Below are 27004 nucleotides of genomic sequence, written 5' to 3'. Positions count from 1 at the left end.
CAAAAGTCCAGGTGCAGGGCGGGAGGCATCCGCGCCTGCGTCTTGGACAGGGGATTGGCCAGCACATGACACAGGGGAAGAGAAAGCAGTGGTGTGACCTGCAGACACTGATTGTGGACCCAGGCGTTTGGCTCACCTATTAGGGTGCTTTGATGCCATGTGGCGGATCATGCTGGTGGTGGTGAGGTTGGTAGTTTTCACGCCCCCACTCATTTTGGTGTGGCACAGGTTGCAAATGACAATTCTTTTATCGTCTGCACTTTCCTCAAAAAAGCGCCAGACTGTGGAACACCTACCCCTTGACAAGGGAGATTTCCGCAAGGGTGTGCTCTGGGGAACAGTTGCGGGCCTGTTAGGTGTGGCCTGCCTTCTCCCTTTTGCCACCCCACTGCCTCTTCCAGCCTGTTGCGGTGCTGCTGATCCCTCCCCATCTGTACTGCTGTCCTCGCTCGGCTTGCCACCTTCCCAGGTTGGATTATTATTATTATTATTATTATTTATTATTAAAGCGCCATTCATTCCATAGCGCTGTACATATGATAAGGGGTGCACATACATAATACAGACAAGTGCACTAAACAGGAACAAGACGAGTTACAGACTGGTACAGAAGGAGAGAGGGCCCTGCCCGTGAAGGCTTACAATCTACATGGTATGGGAGAAGGACACAGTAGGTGCGGGTTAAGTTGGTCATGGCGGTATAGAGGCAGCAGTGGATCAGTGATTTCATCGTCCACCACCTCCTCTTCCACTTCCTCACTCTGGTCATCCTCCTGACTTGTTGACCTAACAACCACCTCACTTATTGACAACTGTGTCTCATCCTCATCATCAACCTCTTGAGACACTAATTGAAGTTGACTTATTGGCAACTGTGTCTTATCATCATCCACCTCATTAAACAGTAATTGCTGTTCCCCACCGTCATCTTCTTGTGATTGTGGATGCTCAAGAGTTTAGGAATCAGGGCGCAAGATCCTCATGTCCCTCTTCAAGCGGGCTTGGCGAGAGGCCCAAATAAAGGAATGGTGCTGAAAAGAGCTCCTGAGAATATCGGAAGGTGAAATCACTTGTTTGCAAAGACTCTCCATGGTGGGAGGAAGGAGGATCAGGGCGAGGATTCTGTTGACCAGACACTTGGCTACTGAGACTGGACTTTGTGGAAGACAGAGTGGTGCTTAACCGACTCGAAGCATTATCTGCGGCAATCCAACCGACCACCTGCTCGCACTGGTGTGACTTCGAGAGTGGTGTCCTGCGTCGCCCTGCAAACTGGGACATGAAGCTTGGTATCGTAGATGAGTGTGCTTCTTGTGCTCTGCCAGCAGGCACAGTTTCACTGCGCCCAGGGCTACAGCCTCTGCGTGCTCCATCAGTACCACGGCCACTTCCCCGTCCCTTACTGCTCGCCTTCATCATATTAAATGTTATATATGCTTGCAAGTGTGTCACATGTACAGTAGTGCATTTTTTTAAAGTGTATGCGCAAATAAATTACAGTCAGTCTTAGATATTTGGGATGTGGAAACGTTATACAGGAGAGGTACCACAGGTAATGGCGCTGCTGTCACCAGCGACTAAGAAAAAATTACAGTCAATGACACAGATATTTGGGATACGGAAACATTATACAGGAGATGTAGCACAGGTAATGTAACTGTCCGCAGCATCTACAGAAAAAGTACACTGGATGTCAGATATTTTGAGGCTGCGCGAACGTTATACAGGAGATGTAGCACAGGTAATGTAACTGTCCGCAGCGGACACTTGATTTAACAGATATTTTTTATTATGCGAACATGTCAAACAGGAGATGTAGCGCAGATAATATCACTGTCTGCAGCGTCTACGGAAAAAGTACACTGGATGTCACAGATATTTTTAGGATGCGCAAACGTTATACAGGAGATGTAGCGCAGGTAATGTAACTGTCCGCAGCGGACACTGTTTACGGGAAAAGTACACTGGATTTCACAGATATTTTTATTATGCGCACACATTAAACCGGAGATGTAGCGCAGATAATATCGCTGTCTGCAGCGTCTACGGAAAAAGTACACTGGATGTCACAGATATTTTTAGGATGCGCAAACGTTAAAAAGGAGATGTAGCGCAGATAATGTCACTGTCCGCAGCGGACACCGTCTATGGAAAAATTACAATGGATGTCACAGATTTTTTTAGTATGCGCAGACGTTAAACAGGCCAAACAATTGCAAGGTATTTAGCACAGGTTGCGCTAAAAATATATATTGCTGCCAGATACAACAATAGTCTTTAAAAGGACTTTTGGGTCTCTTCAATTGCACGCAATTTAGCACAGGTTGCGCTAAAAATATATATTGCTGCCAGAAACAACAATAGTCCTTAAAAGGACTTTTGGGTCTCTAGCACCAACCCTGCCTAACAAAAAAATAAAATTGAATTCCCTACTCTCTCTGTCCCATCTACAGCACAGCTCTCCCTGACTAAGACTGAGTCAAACCACGTGTCATCGGGTGCTTTATAGCACCCGATGACTCGTTCCGGCCAGCCAATCACTGTAATGCCAGTAACCAACATGTCTACGGCATTACAGTGAGTGGCAGTACTTACCTGCACGTTTATTAGCTGCATAGCCGCCCAAAAATGGGCGGGGAGGAGATTCGAGCATCGAGCTCGAGCACACGCGGTATTCGGCCGAACACCGCAAAGTGTCAAGCATCGCGATGCTTGAGCCGAACTGGTGTTCGGCCGAGCATGCTCGCTCAACACTAATGTCTATTTTATTTTTTTTCTTCTATTTTTTAAAATTTTTAAATAACGGATTTCGGGGAAAATTTTGTTTTTTGAATGTGCAACTTTTTTTTTTCAAAACACTTTATTAAAAAAAAAACAATTTGGACACTTTGTGTACTCCATAAGGTCATACAAGACCTCTGGGGGGACATTTAACTTCATTTTTTTAAACTATTGATTTCTCCTGTAACTGTGGCTGACATAGTAGCCCCAGTTACAGTGGAAACACCCCCCCCCCCAAAGAGGCTGTACAGCATAATACAGCACTGTACAGCCTCAGTGCAGGGCTGATCGAGGTCTGTGGAAGACCCAACAGCTCCTGCACACCCTCGGCCCCGGCAGTCACATGATCACCAGTCCGGGACAGGAAGCGGCATAGTGTTTCCTGATCTGTATACATACATACATACATACTATATACAGCGATCTAGAAGGCAGGGACACCCAGGAATGGTCCCTGCCTTCTCTCTGGGGTGCCCTGTTCAGAAACGTCCGATCAGAGATAAACCCGACCGCCCAGGACGTTTATAGTCAATGGGCAGTCGGGAAGTGGTTATTATAGGAGCATCAGGTACTTATGGATCTTTCCAGCAGTTGCAGGTGCCCTCCTCAACTCAACTGTGTCACTGTCCTCACAGTTGAACATTGTAGCGGAGGTGGCAATATTTTGTGATGCACTGTGATATTTGGTTCTGCTGGGGCAGTATTTTGTGCTGCACTATGGTATTGTAGGCAAATCTTCTGCTGTCCCATCTTCCGTCAATCTGGACCAGCCTACCACATGTTCAGGCTTACTAATGCAATTTTGGAAGCCAAAGTCAGGAATGGATCATAAAAGGCAAGAAAGCATTAAGGACATTGTTTCCTAAAATGCATAAGAAACCTAAACATGTGGGCATACCCTAAGGCCTCTTTCACGTTTTGGCTAAGGATGCGTCCCGGATGCACACCTCCTCCCCTGCTGCACTCTCTTATAGTGGATTTCAATTCACTCACCTCCCCCCCCCCCCCCCCGCCCCGGCTGCAAACATGGTGGAGGAGTTGGTCTTCTCCTATCAGACACCTGCTCCTACAGCCCAACTCCACTTCCACCCTCCATTAAGCTCACCTCGTTTGAAGTACACTCTGTTCGCATCTACTCTCCCTCCAACCTTCAAGTAGCCGTCATTTACCGCCCTCCAGGCCCAGCCACCATCTTTATTGACCACTTTAACACCTGGCTACTACACTTTCTTTCTGCCGACATCCCCACTATCATCATGGGTGACTTCAACATCCCTATTGACACATGCCACTCGGCCGCCTCTAAACTCCTGTCACTCTCTTCCTCCTTTGGCCTATCACAGTGGTCTTCAGCTCCCACCCACAGAGATGGTCACACTCTGGATCTGATCTTTACCCGCCTGTGCTCCCTATCTAACTTTTCTAATTCGCCTCTCCCCCTATCCGACCACAACCTACTCACCTTCTCTTCATTGGTCTCTTCTGCTGCTCCCCCGGTCCACACACTAGCACACCCCTGCAGGAACCTCAAACATCTTGACTTTCGCTTGCTTACTGACTCTCTTCTCCCACTCTCTACCATCTGTTCACTCCAAGACCTAGATGCTGCCACCACCCTATATAACACCACAATAAGTACAGCTCTGGACACTGTTGCCCCCCTCACACACAACAAAACCCGAAAAATCAACAGACAACCCTGGCACACCAACCTGACCAAAAAACTCAGACAAGCTTCCAGGGCTGCTGAGCGGCGATGGAAGAAATACCATTCTAAAGATCATTTCCCCGCATTCAAGAAATCACTCCTCATATTCAAATCCTCACTCGCTGATGCAAAACAGGCCTACTTCTCATCTCTCATATCTTCCCTGTCACACAGCCCTAAAAAACTTTTTTTAGCACTTTTAACTCCCTTCTCCGTCCCCCAGCGCCCCCACCCTCTCTTCTCAGCTGAGGACTTTGCCAAATATTTCAAACAAAAGATAGTCAACATCAGAGAAAGCTTTACTACACAGTCCCCACAGACCCTCTACACAACTGCTCAGTCCTCTTCTCCCAAAACCCGCTTCTCCACCATTACAGAAGAAAAACTCTCCAGTCTACTCTCTAAATCTCATCCGACCACCTGTGCACTTGACCCAGTCCCATCCCACCTCATCCCTAACATCACCACAGTGTTTATCCCAGCCCTAACTCATCTCTTCAACCTATCACTAAACTCTGGTGTCTTCCCCTCTGCTTTTAAACATGCTACCATTACACCCATCCTCAAAAAGCCTTCACTTGACCCATCTTTCTTGTCCAGTTATCGCCTCATATCACTTCTTCCGTATGCCTCAAAGCTACTTGAACAACAAGTCCATTCAGAACTGTCCTCCCACCTCTCCTCCTGCTCCCTCTTTGACCGCCTACAATCTGGCTTCCGACCCCACAACTCGACCGAGACTGCCCTTACCAAAGTCACCAATGACCTACTGACAGACAAAACCAAGAAACAATACTCTGTCCTCTTTCTCCTTGACCTGTCCTCTGCCTTCGACACTGTTGACCACTCCCTTCTGTTGCAAACTCTCTCATCTCTTGGCATCACTGACCTGGCCCTCTCCTGGATCACATCATACCTCAGAGACCGGACGTTTAGCGTCTCCCACTCCCGCACCACCTCCTCGTCTCATTCCCTCTCTGTTGGTGTCCCGCAAGGCTCTGTCCTAGGACCCCTGCTTTTCTCTATCTACACTTTTGGCCTGGGACAGCTCATAGAGTCCCATGGCTTTCAGTATCACTCCTACGCTGACGACACACAAATCTACCTCTCTGGTCCAGACATCACCACCTTACTATCAAGAATCCCACAATGTCTATCTTCTATATCATCCTTCTTCGCCTCTCGCTTTCTAAAACTTAACATGGATAAGACAGAATTCATAATCTTTCCCCCATCTTGTTCAACCCCCCCAACAGACCTATCTATCATGATCAATGGCTGCACACTCTCCCCAGTCAACAAAGCCCGCTGCCTTGGAGTGACCTTGGATTCTGCCCTTTCCTTCCGACCGCACATCCAAGCCCTTTCCACCACCTGCCGCCTCCAACTCAAAAACATCTCCTGCATCCGTGCTTTCCTTGACTTTGAATCTGCGAAAATACTTGTACATGCCCTCATTATCTCCCGCCTAGACTACTGCAACATTCTCCTCTGTGGCCTTCCATCTAGCACTCTCGCACCCCTCCAATCTATCCTCAACTCTGCTGCCCGACTAATCCACCTCTCACCCTATTACTCCTCTGCCTCTCCCCTCTGCCAATCCCTTTACTGGCTCCCCATTGCCCAACGAATTCACTTTAAAGTACTAACAAATACATACAAGGCCATCCATAATCTGTCCCCTCCCTACATCTCTGAGCTACTTTCCCGATACACCCCCACACGCACTCTCCGATCCTCACAAGACCTCCTTCTCTCCTCTCCTCTTATCACCTCTTCCCACAATCACCTCCAAGATTTTCCAGTGCATCCCCCATACTCTGGAACTCGCTATCCTAACATATCAGACTCTCACCTACAGTGGAATCCTTCAAAAGAAACCTGAAAACCCACCTCTTCAGACAAGCCTACAACCAGTGACCCTGCTGCCTCTATACCGCCATGACCAACTTAACCCGCACCTACTGTGTCCTTCTCCCATACCATGTAGATTGTAAGCCCTCACGGGCAGGGCCCCCTCTCCTTCTGTACCAGTTTGTAACTCATCTTGTTTATAATTAGTGCAACTGTCTGTATTATGTATGTGCACCCCTTATCACATGTACAGCGCTATGGAATGAACGGCGCTTTAATAATAAATAATAATAATAATAATAAAATTGCGGCATGGAATGTGTTTTGCACGTGCGTAATAAAAAACTGAATGTGTTACCCAGACCCGAACTTCTTCACTGAAGTTCAGGTTTGGGTTCAATGTTGTGTAGATTGTATTATTTTCCCTTATAACATGGTTATAAGGGAAAATAATAGCATTTTTAATACAGAATGCTTACTAAAATAGGGCTGGAGGGGTTAAAAATTTTTTTTAACTCACCTTAATATACTTGTTCGCGCAGCCCGGCTTCTCTTCTGTGGCCCTTCTCTGCTCCATCTGGCACTCCATCTGGAACTGTAAATGCAGTCATAATACTTTCTGACAGTTTTTGACATTCAACCAGTTGACTTGTTAAGTGCTCAACATATGTCCACACCACTAGTACTACACCAGGACACTCTTATTCCTCTTCCCACTCCCTGCTCTGGGAAAAAGTTCACCATGTGTGTAGATCTTTTTGTCAATATACTCTTATTATTACCAAGCACTCTTTTATTTTTTTAGGTCCTGGTCTAGCTTTCATCGCATACCCAAAAGCTGTCACCATGATGCCTTTGGCCCCTCTGTGGGCAGCCTTGTTTTTCATGATGCTTATATTCCTCGGACTTGATAGTCAGGTAAGAATCAGGTTACAAAACGCCTAAGAATGTAATTCAAATATAAAATGACTGATAAATACAGGTAACTCATTCAAAAACCTACAGGACAAAAGTAAATTGCCCTGAGTTATTTTTTTCAAATATTCAAGCATTCTATATTAAAAGAAGCTCTATTGGAACTGCGTAAAAAAGGAATCTCCGCCTTTAAAGGGATTTTCCGGGTGCTTAATATTGAAGACCTATCCTCAGGATAGGTCATCAATATCACATTGGCAGGGGTCCCAGCACTGTAGCCTCCTTGCAGCTTACCAAGCGCAGGGCAGTTCAAGGCTTAGTGGCTGTACTTGGTATTGCTGCTCAGGCCCATTCACTTGAGCTGTACCTAGGCCATATGACCAATCAATGTGACATCACAGGCCTAGGAAGACGCGCTCAGTGAAGCTTTTAATTATCTTTGGTGATATAGACAAGCAAACATTAAAAAAAAAATGTTTTCTGATATACCCTTCTGTTTTTTACTGCTTTCTGCTTTTATTTTTCTACTGCATACAAACTGTTCTGATGTGAACCTGGCCTAACATAAAGGGATGACTATCTGGGGACCATTAAGTTTCTGATTTTGCTCCAGTCCCCAATCCAAAAGCCCAAAGGCATTGTATAACATAGAATACATTTTGCCACCATATAATTAAATGTAAATCTGTAGATGAGAATTAATGTGTTTGTCCTTTTTATTAAATTTGAAGCTATTTATTTTTTACTTTTAAAAACATACTAGGGGGGTGGGGGGAGCCATATTAGAGGGACACACTTTCTGTCTGTATTGTCTGTGTAGACAGTCCAGCAGAGTATCTGTGCTTCATGGCAGCTGTAATAAATAAAAGTCAATTCTAGCTTATCTATAATATGATATATCTGTCATCAAAGGGGTTGTCAAGCCTAGAAGCCAACTTAACCCTAGTCCCTAATGTGTGGTAAATAAAATTAAAAAAATGCACTCCCCTGTCCACAGTCCATCCATTCCAGTACATAGCTTCCTTCCTGTCCCCACTGGACTGGAAGTGGTTTAATCCAGTGACTGCTATGGCCAATCACCGCCCTCAGCGGTTACATGTGCTAGAACAGCACATCATTAGCAGTGACGTGCTTTTCTAGAAGATGGGACCAAGCCATTTCGGGTCCGACGGGGACCTAAAACAGTTGAGAAGGGTTCCAAAGAACTTGAACAGTGGGACTCTAGATAGATACAAGCATAGGTTTTGCCATCTAGACCTGACAAGTTCTTCAAATCATATACGTTCTAATAATATTGAGATGACTCTGCTCATTCCATCCTATTCTATGAAGCAACGCTGTGTCCGCTCAAAAGGCCAGTATAAATATTGAAAGTTTTAACTTTTTTTTTTATATGGATAGGCCATAAAGAGGTTGGGCAGTGATTTATATTGATGACCTATCCTCAGGTCCAACATCTGGTACCCCCACCAATCAGCCTTTTGTCAAGGAGGCAGCGCTCCATGCGAGCACCGCTTCCTGGTCATTACACTACATGTCGTCACCTCTGGAGTGTGTACTTGTCATTACATTGCACTTCCGAGACAAAGTGAAGTTTAATGAACAGGAAACAGCACTTGCATGGAGCGTTGCCTCCTTTTCAAACAGCTGATTGGCGGGGTATCGGGTGTCGGACCCCCACCGATCAGATATTGATGAACTATCCTGAGGATAGGTCATCAATATAAATCGCTGCATAATCCCTTTAAATAACCTAAAAAAACACCACCAATGTTGAACATATTTTAAAATATTCTTGCAGTTTGTTTGTGTGGAAAGTTTGGTCACTGCAGTGGTGGACATGTATCCAAAGACTTTCCGAAGAGGATACCGTAGAGAATTACTAATCTTAGCACTTTCCATTGTATCCTTTTTCCTTGGGCTCATCATGTTAACTGAGGTAAGATAACCTATTTATAATTATAACTATTTTTGAGTATTATTGTGGTCATTACTATTTTATTAGATAAAATAAATACATAGATATTTGCAGTTATAGTGGCTTCTAGTCTAGTCTAGTCATCAACTAGAGATGGTAGAATTGATTTGTTAAGTTTGAGATTCACAAGGAGTCATAGGGATTTGTATTCTGGATAATCAAGTAAGAAATCAGTTATAATCTCAAGGTAAATGCTTAATGGAGTTGTACCATCTGGGACATTGCTGGTGTATCACCAGGATACAGAACAGTGTTTATTAGGTCAAGAATCATTACATGAAATTTGGGACTTCTGAAAATAGTCAATGACATATCCAACAATATGCCATCAATCTCAGATGGGCCACCCCTTTAAATATAATTGACTGTTTTATGTAACTTATATGTCCAAACTATAAAATTAGAAACACAAATCTAATAGTTACATTTATAGTTTAACTATATTAACTATGTAACTATGTTTTTATAAGATTTGTGTTTCTAATTACAATTATATTTAAAGTGGTGGCATATTGTTAGATATGCCATTGGCTATTTTCAGAACTTCCACAGTGAATGCAGAGGAAGCACAGTGTGCTCTACTTCACTTTAGGGGCCTCTTTCTGGAGATAGGAGTGGGTGTCAGAGGTGGTACCCACACTTATCTGACATTGATATCTAGTGATATGTCATTAATGTCCCAGATAGGAAAATCCCTATAAGTAGTAGTCAGTTGCCACAAGTTTCTAACTTTATTCTATGAAGTGCAGGTAATGGTTATACTCTGCATTCTCAAGATATGATAGAGGCCATTCTTTAGGTTGCAAACATAGAGCCCTGCAGGATATTAGCATTACTCTGAGCAACCATTTTGCACACTGGAATGAAACAGACGTTTAACTATATATAATTATTATGTACTGTAATTTTTAATTCTAGTAGTAATAGCCCTTTATTAAAATGATTTGCCTTTTTAGTGCTAATGTTAACCAATATGTGCATGTATCATTTACTAATGCATCATTTTAATACGTTCGTACCGACTTGCTATATTGGTTAAGCTCCTCCTGTCCACCCACTGCTCCTGTCAATAAGATGGCTGGTTATTCTGATTTCATGTCAGATATTGAGAAAAACATGCATACAGTATGTGTATTTTTATATAGTGTATGTAAACTTCTGGTTTCAACTGTTCATCTGATGGATGTCATTGGTCAGACATCCGTTGGACATCCACCACCCAAAGGCTAGAATATTAATATATGTATTTGTTTAACTCTTTTTTTTTTTACTGGTTGCAGTGGTTGGCTGTGACTATCTGCCATCTGTCAGCTATATGTTTGTATGTAGTAGCATTGCTTAAAATGCCTAGGTCTTCTATAATGCTAGAACTCTTCCACTGTTTGTCTTCTAGGGGGGAATGTATGTATTTCAACTTTTTGACTCGTATGCTGCTAGTGGAATGTGTCTTCTGTTCGTTGCAGTGTTTGAATGTATCTGCATAGGTTGGGTTTATGGTAAGTTTTTTATTTTTTATTAATTTCACAAAATGTAGTTTGAAATGTCCTAATTAATTATGAATACTCTAGAACTTAATGTTCTGAAAATGTGGGTTGTGTAAGTAGAAAACGGGATTTTAACTTTTTGATTATTATTTTTAAATTAATATGTGAAAATTATAAGGAACAGACATAAAAAAAAAACATAAAAGAATTAGTTCTTGACATAATCTACCATAGCGCATACTGGCTCAAGGGTTTAAAATAATACCTCTGGGCCACAATGTAAAATCGATAGCACCCCACCATCAACAACCATCATCCATAATTTGTGTTTTTCTTTTATGAAGTATACGGATTCCTTGGGTTCTCTCAGGCTTCAAGCCTTTTAATTTTCCTGCTTTAGGTTCCATAGACAGAAAAAAGGTGGACAAACCAATCAGAGCTCAGATTTTAGTACTAAAACAAAGGGAAAGGAGAAATTGTTCATTAAGCTAGGAAAACTAAATAACAAATGGAAATACAAAACTGAAGAATATTACTTGCCTTCAGTTGTGTTTAAATAGCCATAACACTAGTGTAGACATGAAGAGCAAATCCCTGGTGGCAGCACCAAAAAGCCTCCTTTGGACTACGTAGTTGAGGAGAACAACAGAAGTGTATATGGATCAGCAATCGATAAAGGTTGCTGATCCTGAGGAAGTCATTTACGACGAAACGCACGTCGAGGAGCGGCACCTTCATCTATACCGTTACCACACAGGTATCAACAAACTTCATACTTTAGACATAGACATAGGGACACATATGCGCTTTCAATCAGCAGGGATTATTTAACCCCGCAGTTCATTTAGTCACGCATATTATGTTCCCCCCTTCATATTGATTCATGACCCATGTGGATTGATTGTGCAAGTAATTGGGCGCTATAGATGCAGTATTTAAACTTTGGAAACTCGCATTATGTATTATGACAGTGTTTTGTACACTCTTTTAACTATTAATAAATATATATTGTATTGGCAAGGAATTGTATATACTCTTTCGGTTGTTGTTTCATTTAATAATTGAGTATTCCGGTCACGTAGGACCACATTAGCAGCAGACCTTGTTGTGTAATATTTATTATTATTGTGTTTGTTTGTAGGAAGCAATCGATTTTATGACAATATTGAAGACATGATTGGACACCGTCCGTTTTTCTTAATTAAATGGTGTTGGATGATTTTCACTCCTGGGATTTGTGCTGTAAGTTTAATAATGTAGTTTGCTAAAATACAGATGCAGCAGCCTTTAGGTTAAAGCAGTTTTCCCACAAAGAACATTTATCTTTTATCCAGAGGATAGGAGCTAAATATCTGATTGTGGACGTCAACTGCTTGGACCTCCAACAATCACGAGAATCCAGACACAAATACAGCAATGGTGTGCACATGTGAAGATGCTGTATTTTCAGAATGAACAGAAGCAAATTATTTGATGATTTTACCAGTCAGAATATGATAGACTGGTATCATACATGGTACATATAGAGTGTTCATACTATTAACATTAATGACCATAAAAGTTCATATAAAAAGTCAAACTTCCACGTAAAGCGTTTTAAAATATATTGTGTTTTCTCTTTTATTGCAGAGCATTTTCATATTTTTCTTGGTGAAGTACAAACCTCTAAAGTACAATAATGTATACACCTACCCACCATGGGGTTATGGTATAGGGTGGATGATGGCTCTGTCATCCATGGTCTGTATTCCATTGTGGATAATAGTAAAGGTTTGGAAAACTGAAGGAACCTTATCTGAGGTAAAAGTTCAAGACGGTCTTATTAGATGCTAATTTCTAGGAATATTATCTTCTAAGAGATCATATATTTCATGGTGTCTTCATATATAGGGTAGTCAATGTTATTTTACTATAAAAAGTTTTGGCTTATTGTATGTATGATAAAGGTGGCTCATTTAACTACATGTAATCAGTAAAACAAATGTTCCCACACTGACATAATGGAACATTACAAAAAAACTGAGTTTAAGACAAGGAGCAAGGAACTAAGGTCTGATAGATTTTTCTTGTGCATTGTTGACTTGATTTTAACTAGTCCTCCAACTACAGCAGACTGGGTCTCATTCTAACTCATATTTACCGTTTTCCTTCTTTCCTGTTCATCCCGTTTTCCATCCATGGAAAATGCTACTAAAGGTGTGTCCTATGCAATGCATGTGTGCCTTGAAGAGCCATTCGAGGGTGAATACATTTGCACTAGATGCACTCATGTTGCATATTTGGATGCCCAGATCTTGGATCTAAATAAGCAGCTTGAAATACTTAGGGGCATTGCAGACCTGGAGAGAGGCTTGGACCTCACTGTGCAGGCACTTACTTGGGTCAGTGAAATAGAGGTGGGAGGAGGAGGGCAAGATCAGGACTATCAGGTCAGCAGTTGGGTTAATGTAGGAAGAAGTGGTAGAGGTAAACAGTGCCAGGGAGGCTAGTCCTGAGCTGGAATGCCCTAGTAAATATGCCCCCTGCAGGAAGGATGGGAAAAGGAGTGCAGCAAAGGTTAGACAGATGCTAGTGGTAGGGGACTCTATTATTAGGAGGACAGATAGGGTCATCTGTCGCCTAGACTGTGAATGCCGAATAGTGTATTGTCTTCTGGGTGCTCGGGTTCGGCATATTGCGGATTGGATTGACAGATTGCTGGGTGGGACTGGGGAAGACCCGGCAGTCATAGTACACATTGGCACCAATAACAAAGTCAGGGGGAGATGGAAGGTCCTTAAAAATGATTTTAGGAAACTAGGAGAGAAGCTCAAGTCCAGGACCTCCAAGGTAGTGTTTTTAGAAATACTACCAGTGCCACGAGAGTCACCGGAGAGACAACAAGAGCTTAGGGAGGTAAATAAGTGTCTCAGAAGCTAATTTAGGAAGGAAGGGTTTGGGTTCATGGAGAACTGGGCTGACTTCTCTGTTGGTTACAGGCTCTACAGTAGGGATGGGCTGCACTTTAATGGGGAGAGTGCAACTGCCCTGGGGGGAAAATGGTTAGATGGCTGGAGGAGCTTTTAAACTATGATCTGTGGGGAGGGTGGGGGGTCATACTAATAAGGGGGTAGATAGTGTAGATAGAGAGTGGGATATAGGAGGGGACAGTGGGGATTGAGTGGAGGCTGGGGTTAGTAATGAAAGTAGGGAGAAGACTGGACAGAACTATACACTGATGAAAAATAGAACTTCTGGTAACAAGAACCTTTTACATACAAACATCTACCAAGTTAACCCAACAATCCCAGATATTGACTTTATAGGTAATAGTAATTTAAAATGTATTTTCACAAATGCCAGAAGTCTAGCTATAAAAATGGGGGAGCTGGAGGCTATGGTACTAGAAGAACACATAGATGTAGTTGGTGTGGCTGAGACATGGTTGGATTCTTCGCATGACTGGGCTTTAAATATTGAGGGTTTTACACTATTTAGGAAAGACGAGGTAAATAAAAAAGGTTGGTGGCATGTTCCTGTATATGAGGAGTGATCTGAAGACGAGTGTGAAAGAGGCAATTGTGGGTGAGAATGGTGAAGATGTGGAAACCTTATGGGTGGAAGTTCAAAGGGATATAAACACAGAAAAAATAATAGTTGGTGTAATTTATAGACCCCCTAACATCACAGAGGAGATAGAAACACAACTGTATAACCAAATAGAGCGGGCTGCACAGGCTGGTACAGTGGTCATAATGGGGGATTTTTACTTCCCAGACATTGACTGGGGTCATGATTCAGCCTCAACCGCAAAGGGGAGAAAATTCCTCAACTTGCTGCAGGGCCACTTTATGGACCAGTTTGTAGAGACAATGCTCTGTTGAATCTGGTAATTTCTAATGATGCAGAGCTTGTCGGAAATGTTACTGTTCGAGAAACACTAGGTAATAGTGACCCCAATATAATTATATTCCCCCTAAACTATAAGAAGCAAACTTTGTCAGGCAGTGCAAAGACACTGAATTTTAAAAAGGCCAATTTCCCTGGGTTGAAGGCAGCATTTGAGGGCATAGACTGGGAGCAGCTACTGTCACATAATAATACTGAGGATAAATGGGAGAGCTTTAAATCCACATTGAGTAATTGCACAAACAATTTTATTCCTTTAGGTAACAAGTATAAACAGCTAAAATTAAACACCCATGGCTTACAGCTACTGTAAAAAAGGGCAATAAAAGACAAAAAAAGAGCATTTAAAAAATACAAATCTGAGGGGTTAGCTGAAGTGTTTGAAGATTACAAAGGGCTTAATAAAATCGGTAAAAAGGAGATAAAAATTTGCAAAAATTCAAAACGAACAGCAGGTGGCAAAAGAGGGCAAAACAAATCTCAAAAAATTATTTAAATATATAAATGCTAAAAAAACAAGGTCTCCTAAATAATGGTAAAGGGGGATGAGTTACTAAATGGGTTTTTTAGCTCTATATATACAAAAGAAGAGAAAGGAGCTGATATCTGTGGTGCTGGGGCTGTAAGTACAACCAGTAATATATTCAATTGGCTAACTGTAGATATGGTTAAATAAGGTAAATGTGAACAAGGCTCCGGGTCCAGATGGATTGCACCCAAGAGTGCTTAAAGAGCTTAGTTCAGTCATTGCTGTGCCCCTGTTTATAATTTTTAAAGATTCTCTAACTTCTGTTGTGGGAGAAATGTTTGAAGGACTCTTAAGGGACTATATACAGGAGTATGTGACTGTTAATAATATTATAAGTGATAACCAACATGGGTTTACCAAGGACAGAAGTTGTCAGATTAACCTGATTTGTTTTTATGAGGAGGTGAGTAGTAGCCTGGACAGAGGTGCGTTTGTGAATGTAGTGTTTCTGGATTTTGCAAAGGCTTTTGATACTGTCCCTCATAGACGTTTAATAGGTCAAGTAAGGTCTATAGGCTTGGAAAGTATAGTTTATAATTGGATTGAAAACTGGCTGAAGGACCGTGTCCAGAGTATTGTGGTCAAGGATTCCTATTCAGAATGGTCCCAGGTTATAAGTGGTGTACCCCAGGGTTCAGTGCTGTGCCCTAATGATATCGAGGACGGGATTAATAGCACAATTTATATTTTTGCAGATGACACTAAGCTATGTAGTACTATGCAGTCTATGGAAGATGTCCATAAACTACAAGCTGACTTGAACACTCTGAGTGATTCGGCATCAACTTGGCAAATGAGGTTCAATTTGGATAAATGTAAAGTTATGCATTTTGGTAGTAATAATCTCCATGCTTCATATGTCCTGAGTGATGTAACACTGGGAGAGTCACTTATAGAGAAGGATTTGGGTGTCCTTGTAGATGGTAGATTAAATAACAGCATACAATGTCAATAAGCTGCTTCTAAGGCCACCAGGATATTGTCATGCATTAAACGAGGCATGGATTTGCGTGGCAGGGATGTAATATTACCACTTTACAAAGCGTTGGTGCGGCCTCATCTGTAATATGCAGTTTAGTTCTGGGCACCAGTCCATAGAAAGGACGCAATACAGCTGGAAAAAGTACAGAGGAGAGCGACTAAACTGATAAGGGGCATGGAGGGTCTTAGTTGTGAAGAAAGATTAAAATAATTGAATTTATTTAGTCTTGAGAAGAGATGTCTAAGAGGGGACATGATTAACCTATACAAATATATAAATGGGCCATGCTAAAAATACAGTGAAAAACTGTGTGGCGAAACCAACCTCGCCACTGGGTTTTGGAGGGGCCTGTTTACCAGCCTCTTGCCTCAGGATTATGGCCCATACTAACTTTAAAGGAGAAGACAGACAGGCCGCAGAGCTTAAATCTGTCTTTGGAATTGTATTTTATGTTATGTGAGGGTACCCAGATAGCTAATTTTATGGTATTCGTGTATTCTGAGTGCCATTCACCTAATGATATGCACTCAGACTTGAGCTATCTGGGAATATGTTAAATGTCTGTGTTTGCTGTGGGGGTGTGACATTGTGTGTTTGGGTGGTGATTTCTGTCCTGTTGTCCCCACATGTGTATTGGCGATTTCCCTTTGTCCTGAGAGATAATTGAATTGCTCCTCGGGTGTCTCCAGGGCAGAGAGGAGGAAACCATGATGCATTGTGGGGATGTGTTGTGTCTGTGTATCCTGAGTTGCTACGTATCTGTCCTGTGTCACAGTCTTCCTTCTGGTCCCCTAGGGGCGTGTCCACCAGATGGGGACCTGCATAAATATGGGCAGGTAGCCCTCAATAAAGTGTGCCTGTTTTATCCTTCATCATGTTGAGGCTGGTGTTTGGGTAACTGATCGACACTGGGGGATTGCTATACGCTGGGAGATTTGCTATACTCCCCTGGCTATAACTACTAGCTCTTGTAAGAGCTGTCCCTGCTCTCGGGATTAGGGAGAGGTTCACCCACTGGAGCCTGGAGCTTTGTCGTAGGTCCAGGGTGAGTAGGAGACGGTGAGACCTCAACCAAGCTTCGGCGGTTCGTGGGGTCTGCAGTGCCAAGTGGAGTGCTTGGAGTCCTCGGAAAGCACTAGGAGCACCTATCGACGGAGGTACCCGGTCGGGGTGCCAGGAGATCCGTTACAAACTGCTCCATGTAAAATGCCCTCAAAAGACAAGGGGGCACTGCCTCCGACTGGAGAAGAAAAAGTTCAGTCTTCAGAAGCGTCAAAACTTCTTTACTGTAAGAACGGTGAAGCTGTGGAATAGATTTCTTCAGGACGTGGTCACAGCAGGAACAGTGGACCGTTTTAAAAAGGGTTTAGATCAATTCTTAAAAGTAAACAACATTAATGCTTATAAAAACGTATCAACCGTTATTCAACTGCTTATTCAACCGTATCAACTATGTAACTATGTAATTTAATGACTTTCCATGTTTTTGGTAGAATAATGTGTTTGATCATCATATTTTTCTTCCCAATAAGGTGGTATTTCTTAAAGGTCCCATTGTATTAATATTAGATTACTACTCCTTCTCTATTACTACTGTCTTCTCTATTCACTCTTGGCAGTTAAGCAACTAACTAGTGACAAACCTTTCCTTACTCCTTTCAAACATTTTTGAGTTAAAATGGTGTAATAAAATGAAAAAACTTGGGTAATCTTTTTCTGAATGCCTCTTATTAAAGGTGTTTAATAGTTTGCTATCAGTATCTTTAAATCAGTTCATCTATATGGCCTCATGTACAGGACTGTTTTTTTGGTCAGTGTCCAATTCACAATTTTGGCGGATTGCACACGGACCCATTCATTTCCAGGGGTTCGCCAAAAAACAGCCAGCATACAGATGTCATCCATGTGCCATCCATATTTGTGCGGCTAGGCTACAAATTATAGATCTTTTCCTATTCTTGTCCATTTTGCGCACAAGAATAAACTTTTTACAGTTAGTCCTGCGAAAATTTCCAGATACACACGGACCACATCCATATTTTGCAGATCCGGAATTTGAGGACCACAAAACAGATATGTTTGTGTGCAGGAGGCCTATATCTGTGTCTGTTCAAATTTAAAAGATCTGAAAAACAGGAAGAATCATTGTTCATAATGGCATTAATGATCATCTGAATCCATGATATATGGCTGATTTATCAAACTGGTTGTCCCTTTGAGACAATTTATCCACAGAAGGCTGCCAGATACAGATGAGCACTTTTGCTTGGCTATCTCCAGCAGTCCCATAGAGTTGAATGAAGTGGCGGACATATATATTCATGTCTTCCATTCCATTTAAATGGGGAGCAATGGTAAACGTTCTCGTGATAGGAAGGGTTCCAAAAGTTGGATCCCCACCAATCAGACACTTATCCCCTATACAAAAGGAAATGAGTTGCTTAAAGGGGCAACCCCTTTAAAACCTCAAGATCCATTTGATCAATTTGTTGGATCCATCATATTTTTCTTTTTGACTTAGTCAGGTCCATAAATATTGGGACATCAACACAATTCTAACATTTGTGGCTCTATACACCACCACAATGGATTTGAAATGAAACGAACAAGATGTGCTTTAACTGCAGACTGTCAGCTTTAATTTGAGGGTATTTACATCCAAATCAGGTGAACGGTGTAGGAATTACAACAGTTTACATATGTGCCTCCCATTTGTTAAGGGACCAAAAGTAATGGGACAGAATAATAATCTTGAAACAAACTTTCACTTTTTAATACTTGGTTGCAAATCCTTTGCAGTCAATTACAGCCTGAAGTCTGGAACGCATAGACATCACCAGATGCTGGGTTTCATCCCTGGTGATGCTCTGCCAGGCCTCTACTGCAACTGCCTTCAGTTCCTGCTTGTTCTTGGGGCATTTTCCCTTCAGTTTTGTCTTCAGCAAGTGAAATGCATGCTCAATCGGATTCAGGTCCGGTGATTGACTTGGCCATTGCAGAATATTCCACTTCTTTCCCTTAAATAACTCTTTGGTTGCTTTTGCAGTATACTTTGGGTCATTGTCCATCTGCACTGTGAAGCGCAGTCCAATGAGTTCTGAAGCATTTGGCTGAATATGAGCAGATAATATTTCCCGAAACACTTCAGAATTAATCCTGCTGCTTTTGTCAGCAGTCACATCATCAATAAATACAAGAGAAGCAGTTCCATTGGCAGCCATACATGCCCACGCAATGACACTACCACCACCATGCTTCACTGATGAGGTGGTATGCTTAGGATCATGAGCAGTTTCTTTCCTTCTCCATACTCTTCTCTTCCCATCACTCTGGTACAAGTTGATCTTGGTCTCATCTGTCCATAGGATGTTGTTCCAGAACTGTGAAGGCTTTTTTAGATGTCGTTTGGTAAACTCTAATCTGGCCTTCCTGTTTTTGAGGCTCACCAATGGTTTACATCTTGTGGTGAACCCTCTGTATTCACTCTGGTGAAGTCTTCTCTTGATTGTTGACTTTGACACACATACACCTACCTCCTGGAGAATGTTCTTGAGCTGGCTAACTGTTGTGAAGGGTGTTTTCTTCACCAGGCAAAGAATTTCTCGGTCATCCACCACAGTTGTTTTCCGTGGTCTTCCGGGTCTTTTGGTGTTGCTGAGCTCACCGGTGCATTCCTTCTTTTTCTGCTGGCCCTCTCTACTCTCTCCCTTCTTTCCTCTAGTGTTAGAGATAGCAACAGGGAGGGAGTTGTCTATAGAGATATCGCGAACATAAAATTTTCCGTTCGCGAATGGGCAAACCGGGCGAACCGCCATGGACTTCAATAGGCAGGCGAATTTTAAAACCCACAGGGACTCTTTCTGGCCACAATAGTGATCGAAAAGTTGTTTCAAGGGGACTAACACCTGGACTGTGGCATGCCGGAGGGGGGTCTATGGCAAAACTCCCATGGAAAATTACGTAGTTGACGCAGAGTCGGGTTTTAATCCATAAAGGGCATAAATCACCTAACATTCCTAAATTGTTTGGAATAACGTGCTTTAAAACATCCAGTGTGTGTATACGATCAGGTATGATGTTGTATCGATCAGGTAGTGTAAGGGTTACACCCGCTTCACAGTGACAGACCAAACTCCCCTTTTTAACGCACCGCAAACAACCGCAAAGAGGTGTCAATAGTTGACACACTCATGACATAAATTTTATTCCTCTATGCGTCAATCTTGGTGTAGCTATGACTGTGCTCGTGCGCACGTTCGGGAGATTGCAGGCAATGGCGGTTTTTCAAAGCCGTGCTGAGGTAGTTCAGTGACAGTTAAGTGACCTAGAAAACAATGATTCTGCAGTTGGCCTAGTAGGCTTTAATGATCACCTTAGATGATCACATAGAAAATTAATGTTTTTTCTATGAAAAATTATCCAGCCGATCGCTTTTGGTCAGTTCACAATGAAGCAACGACCTTATCATCTGGGGTGTGCCACCATTGCCAACACACTCATAGAGGTGATCGCTTCATTATGATACGCAAGCCCCTTCACCACAACAAGGTAACGATCATGAAGGGGAATTGACACATGTATGTGCCTTCTTTTTTTAGTTTTGTTTTTGCAGCCACAGTGCAGCACCAGAGGCCAGACAAATTAGGCATGTACACATGCCTGAAAAATTAGGTATTGATGTTTTCCAGGCAGAAAGTGTACTAAAACATTGCGGCTTGAACCCTAGTTGGTGGCGGAGAAGTCACGCAAGTCATCTGGCATGCAGAGATTAAATACAGCAGCATGGGGACCATTTTTAGCCCAAGGCATCTCATCAGGCCTTTTTTTTGTCAAATGCATCCCCCACTGTCAGTCCCTTCGAGATCCATGCCTCATTCATCTTAATAAAGGTGAGGTAATCTAGACTTTTTTGACCTAGGCGACTTCTCCTCTGCGACAATACCTCCTGCTGTGCTGAAGGTCCTTTCTGACAGGACACTTGAAGCGGGGCAGGCCAGAAGTTCTATCGCAAATTGGGATAGCTCAGGCCACAGGTCAAGCCTGCACACCCAGTAGTCAAGGGGTTCATCGCTCCTCAGAGTGTCGATATCTGCAGTTAAGGCGAGGTAGTCTGCTACCTGTCGGTCGAGTCATTCTCTGAGGGTGGACCCCGAAGGGCTGTGGCGATGCGTAGGACTTAAAAAGCTCTGCATGTCCTCCATCAACAGCACGTCTGTAAAGCGTCCTGTCCTTGCCGGCGTGGTCGTGTAGGAGCAGGATTACTTTCACCTCTTCCCCTGTTCGATTCCTGTTGTGCTGTGACATCACCCTTAAACGCTGTGTAAAGCATACTTTTTAACTTGTTTTGGAACTGCTGCATCCTTTCCGACTTCCGGTAATTCGGTATCATTTCAGCCACTTTATGCTTATACCGGGGGTCTAGTAGCGTGGCCACCCAGTACAGGTCGTTCTCCTTCAGCCTTTTTATACGAGGGTCCCTCAACAGGCATGACAGCATGAAAGACCCCATTTGCACAAGGTTGGATGCCGAGCTACTCATGTCCCGTTCCTCGTCCTCACTGATCTAATTGAAGGTCTGGTCTTCCCCCCAGCCACGTACAACACCACGGTTCCCAGATAGGTGACAACGAGAACCCTGAGATGCCTGCTGTGGTTGGTCTTCCTCCTCCTCAAAGCCACATTCCTCCTCTGACTCCTCTTCCTTAGACTCCTCTTCCAGCGTTGCCGCAGGTCCAGCAAGTGATGCTGATAAGGCTGTTTCTGGTGGTGATTGTGACCACAACTCTTCCTCTTCACGCTCATCTACGGCCTGATCCAGCACTCTTCGCAGGGCACGCTCCAGGAAAAAAACAAATGGGATGAGGTCGCTGGTGGTGCCTTCGGTGCGACTGACTAGGTTTGTCACCTCCTCAAAAGGACGCATGAGCCTACAGGCATTGCGCATGAGTGTCCAGTAACGTGGCAAAAAAATACCCAGCTCCGCAGAGGCTGTCCTAGCACCCCGGTCATACAAATACTCGTTGACGGCTTTTTCTTGTTGGAGCAGGCGGTTGAACAATAGGAGTGTTGAATTCCAACGTGTCGGGCTGTGACCAATCAAGCGCCTCACTGGCATGTTGTTTCACCGCTGATTATCAGAAAAGTGCGCCATGGCCGTGTAGGAACGCCTGAAATGGCCACACACTTTCCTGGCCTGCTTGAGGACGTCCTTTAAGCCTGGGTACTTATACACAAAGTGTTGTACGATCAGATTTAACACATGTGCCATGCACGGCACATGTGTCAACTTGCCCATATTCAATGCCACCAACAGATTGCTTCCGTTGTCACACACCACTTTGCCGATCTCCAGTTGGTGCGGGGTCAGCCACTGATCCACCTGTGCGTTCAGGGCGGACAGGAGTGCTGTTCCGGTGTGACTCTCTGCTTTTAGGCAACTCAACCCCAAGACGGCGTGACACTGTCGTATCCGGGATGTGGAATAGCCCCTGGGGAGCTGGGGGGGTGCAGTTGATGTGGAGCAAGACGCAGCAGCAGAAGAGAACTCAGCCGATGAGGTTAGCAAAGATGATGGAGAAGGAGGAGTAGAGGAGGTGGCAGCAGGCCTGCCTGCAAGTCGTGGCGGTGTCACCAACTCCGCTGCAGAGCCACGCACTCCATGCTTGGCAGCCGTCAGCAGGTTTACCCAATGCGCAGTGTATGTGATATACCTGCCCTGACCGTGCTTTGCAGACCAGGTATCAGTGGTCAGATGGACCCATGCCCCAACACTGTGTGCCAGACATGCCATGACTTCCTTTTCCACAATAGAGTACAGGTTGGGGATTGCCTTTTGTGAAGAAAAAAATTCGGCCGGGGACCTTCCACTGCGGTGTCCCAATAGCTACAAATTTTTTTGAAGGCCTTAGACTCCACCAGCTTGTATGGTAAAAGCTGGCGGGCTAAGAGTTCCGACAAGCCGGCTGTCAGACGACGGGCAAGGGGGTGACTCTGTGACATTGGCTTCTTACGCTCAAACATTTCCTTGACAGACACCTGACTGTGGAAAGATAAGCAGGAACTGCTAAAGGTAAGAGGCGGAGTGGCGGGTGGTTCAGAGGGGGCAAGGAGGACAGCAGTGGTTGACGTGGCTGAAGATGCTGGACCCGGAGGAGGATGGTACAATAAAAAAAATATATATAGATATACTAAATCACGAGTCCGCAAGAAACTGCTGCAGGTCCGAGAAGTGTTGTGGGGTAGATTACACTGTTAAGGAATGTACATAAAGGTTCGGACCGCTCGTATCATAAATATTCGGTAAAAAACAGATTCTTTTTTCTTCCTCCCTTCAAAAAGTAACCAAGGTCTGCAGATCTCCTACTGATGGCTATCCTGCAACTTACAAAGAAAAACAATAGGGTAGATCCGTAGGTTTAAACTGCCCTGTGGTGCACAGATTGTACACGGCACTCCACCAATATCAAGCGTATCGCAGATATCCTCTGTAAGCTGGTTGGTTCTCCGCGGGGAAGATGCGCGCTCACACGCTGTTAAACAGGGCTCAACCACGGATTTACTGACAGCATACACCTGGTGAGTCTACTGGGATTCCCAACTTCTATGGTTCAAGATTTTCTGTGGATACACGTTGCTCCCACCATAGTGAAGATCCGATAACTCTTTTAAAAAGTTTATTAGTACATACTTACAAACATGCACTTTAAAATCGCATTTAAAATCCCAGCGTCTGTTTCCTTGCCCGACCCAGGTTTCGCTCCTTGAGCTTCGTCAGGGGCACAGGCTTTGAGTTTGTGTGCTGCTTGTACTCATGTATTGATCCCATAGGCGTTTGTGATGTGAGATCATGTGCCTTCGCAAAGCAGTTGTACCTAGGTGAGTGTTGGACTTCCCACGACTCAGTTTTTTTTGGCACAGGTTGCAAATGGCATCGCTGTTATCAGAGGCAGACACACAAATAAAATGCCACACTGCTGAGCTTTGCAATGATGGCATTCTGGTGGTGGCAACAGCATGCGTTGATTGGCGTGGTGTCTGGCTGACCCTGGTGCCGATACATGCTGTCTGACTGTGCCACTAGCTCCTTGCGACGACCTCCCCCTGCTTCCAACTCGTCTCCTCCTCCTCTCTGTCTCCCCATCTGAACTTTCCCCCTGTTCTTCTTCTCTTCGAGCGGGCACCCACGTGACATCCACGGACACATCGTCATCATCAACCGCTTCACTTGTATCTGACAACTTAGCAAAGGAAGCAGCAGCGGGTACAACATCATCATCATCATCACACCGTACGTCCATGTGTGTAATGCTACCTGACTGAGACATCCCTGTTATCTACATCCTCTGGCAATAATGGTTGCGCATCATTTATTTCTTCCAACTGATGTGTAAATAACTCCTCTGACAGATCAAGTGAAGCGGCTGTGGTGCTAGTGTTGGTGGTGGTGGCGGGCGAGTGGTAACTTGAGAGGTGCCCGAAGCTGAGCTGGAGGAGGATGGTGCGTCAAGGTTCTGAGCGGAACCTGTAGAAGATTGGGTGTCCTGTGTAAGCCAGTCAATTATGTCCTCAGAACTTTTCGAGTTCAGGGTACGTGGCCTCTGAACACTGGGCATTATGCTAGGGCCAAAGGAAATCACAGCACCACGACCACGACGGCCACTGCGGGGTGGCCTGCCTCTGCCTGTCATTTTTTTTCAGATTAGTGGTACTATGCGTGCAAGGTACTGTGCCACTCTATATGAGTGGTGGGCAGTGGGCACAGTACAGTCAGTGGGCCTAACACTCACTGGCAGGCAACTGCAATTATATTACAGAGGAAAAATTAAATGACTTTTTTATCTGCAAGGTACTGTGCCACCCGATATGAGTGGTGGGCTCTGGCAGTGGGCACAGTACAGTCAGTGGGCCTGACACTCACTGGCAGGCAACTGCAATTATATTACAGAGGAAAAATTAAATGACTTTTTTTATCTGCAAGGTACTGTGCCACCCGATATGAGTGGTGTGCACACAGTACAGTCTGTGGGCCTGTGGCCTCTCACACACGGGCAGGCAACTGCAATATATATATAGAAAAAATAAATAAAAGCAGACTGATGTACCAGCCCTAAAAAGGGCTTTTTGGGGTGCTGTCAGGACGCTGTCCTTACAGCAGATGAGTCTTTGAGGACTGGAGTGGACACAGAACATTGGCCTAGCTAACGCTTTCCCTATTAATTCAGCAGCAGCAGCACTCTCCCTGCTCTAACTAACACTGCAGCTTCAGAATGAATCTAAGAGGGCTGCCGTCCTTGCTTTTTGATATGAGGTGGGAGGGTCTGGGAGGGAGGGTATGCTGATTGGCTGGAATGTGTCTGCTGACTGTGAGGTACAGGGTCAAAGTTTGCTAAATGATGACGTATAGGGGGCGGACCGAACATTGCATATGTTCGCCCGCCGCGGCGAACGCGAACAAGCGATGTTCGCCGGGAACTGTTCGCCAGTGAATAGTTCGGGACATCTCTAGTTGTCTACTACAGATCTGAGAGCGGAGAGGCGAAAAGGGGAAAGTATCCAAGGAGAGCAACTCTAACAGGCTGTAGATAGGAAGGGAGGCAAACATAGGCATTTTTCAGAAGACAGCAGCATCCTGGACACACAGATCCGAAATAGTGTGAAAGTTGGAGAAGGCTGTATGTAATCTGAATATCAGTGGTCTGAAAATAAAGCAAGGCATTTGGAGTGCAGCCTGAAACTTTGCTCAACTTTTTTTTTCTCAAGGCAACCAGTATTATACAGTATGTAAAAGTAATGTTTCTTTGTCAAAACTGTCCGCAGTTTTAAATAACTGGCAATTACTAGAGAAGGTTAGGTTTATGATGAGAATGCCTATAATTCAACAATTCAACGAAATAGAGGTTATGGTTTTGTTTTAACCTGAATATTTTACTGATATCCAACTACGTGAGCTCCAAATCAAGTGACTACCTTCACTCAACCACAGAGCTAATTAATACAATTTTAGCTGCCTGCAATCCCTACTGGAGGAGGGGAGTGAGAGCTTGTTTTTTTTTTGCATACAATGGGATTATAAATTAATATGTAGTAAGCAGTACAATTTGCACAATTTTTTAGTTATCAATGTTAACAAAGTAACTTTTGTCTTACAGAGATTTAAATATTTAATATTACCCAGCCCAGACTTAAAAATGAGAGGAAAGCTTGGAGCTGCCGCCTGTACAAATGCCGTAAACGACTGTGACGCCAAGCTTAAAGGTGATGGAACCATATCGGCCATTACAGAAAAAGAAACACACTTCTAAGGGATATTTTATTTGACAATTGATGTTTTGTAAAATAAGAATATGAAAAGAATATTATTTCACTGAATCAATAGAGGCTCACCTGTTTCGCACAAACTTTAACATGTTTAATTTCAAAGTGTACATTGTATAATGTTTAAAGTGATTTTTTAAATCTATAAGCGACTGATTATAAAACAGTATTGTATTGTTTTTTTAGTGCCAAGTTTATGTAATGTTGTGATACTGGTCCATGTTTTATAGAGCTATAGGCTCATGTATAGTGTGTTGTAAAATTTTTATACTTGGATTTTATGAAGCATGGTGTTTCTATAGGGTATTCTTCTAATCTAATGTACACAGTTATGACCATTCCAGCTGGTAATGTAGGTCTATGAAGGAACTTACTATTATGTATTACTGGTTCTGTGCGCACTCTCCTTTTCCGTGACCTATCCATGTAGTGACTAGTGTTGATCACGAATATTCGAATTGCGAATTTTAATCGCGAATATCGGCACTTCGAGAATTCGCGAATATTTCGAATATCGCAAAATATATTCGTAATCGCGAATATTCGATAATTTTTTTTAAATACCAGTTCA

General features: G+C 43.4%; 1 protein-coding gene across 1 annotated transcript in view; it reads left to right on the top strand.

The window, feature by feature from the left end:
• SLC6A11 (solute carrier family 6 member 11) overlaps window positions 1-26420 on the top strand; it is a 254723-nt gene extending 228303 nt beyond the window's left edge. Inside the window, exons 9-14 of the mRNA XM_040406984.1 lie at window positions 7149-7261; window positions 9060-9197; window positions 10630-10732; window positions 11862-11962; window positions 12350-12520; window positions 26268-26420. Coding sequence (XP_040262918.1) covers window positions 7149-7261; window positions 9060-9197; window positions 10630-10732; window positions 11862-11962; window positions 12350-12520; window positions 26268-26420 — 779 coding nt within the window. The remainder of the gene's footprint in view (window positions 1-7148; window positions 7262-9059; window positions 9198-10629; window positions 10733-11861; window positions 11963-12349; window positions 12521-26267) is intronic.
• The last annotated feature ends 584 nt before the right edge of the window (window positions 26421-27004 follow it).

Source organism: Bufo bufo, chromosome 9 (genome assembly GCF_905171765.1).
Source record: "Bufo bufo chromosome 9, aBufBuf1.1, whole genome shotgun sequence".
NCBI classification, from domain to species: Eukaryota; Metazoa; Chordata; class Amphibia; order Anura; family Bufonidae; genus Bufo; species Bufo bufo.
Note: the sequence above shows the minus strand (reverse complement) of the source record. Positions and strands in the feature narration are given on the sequence as shown.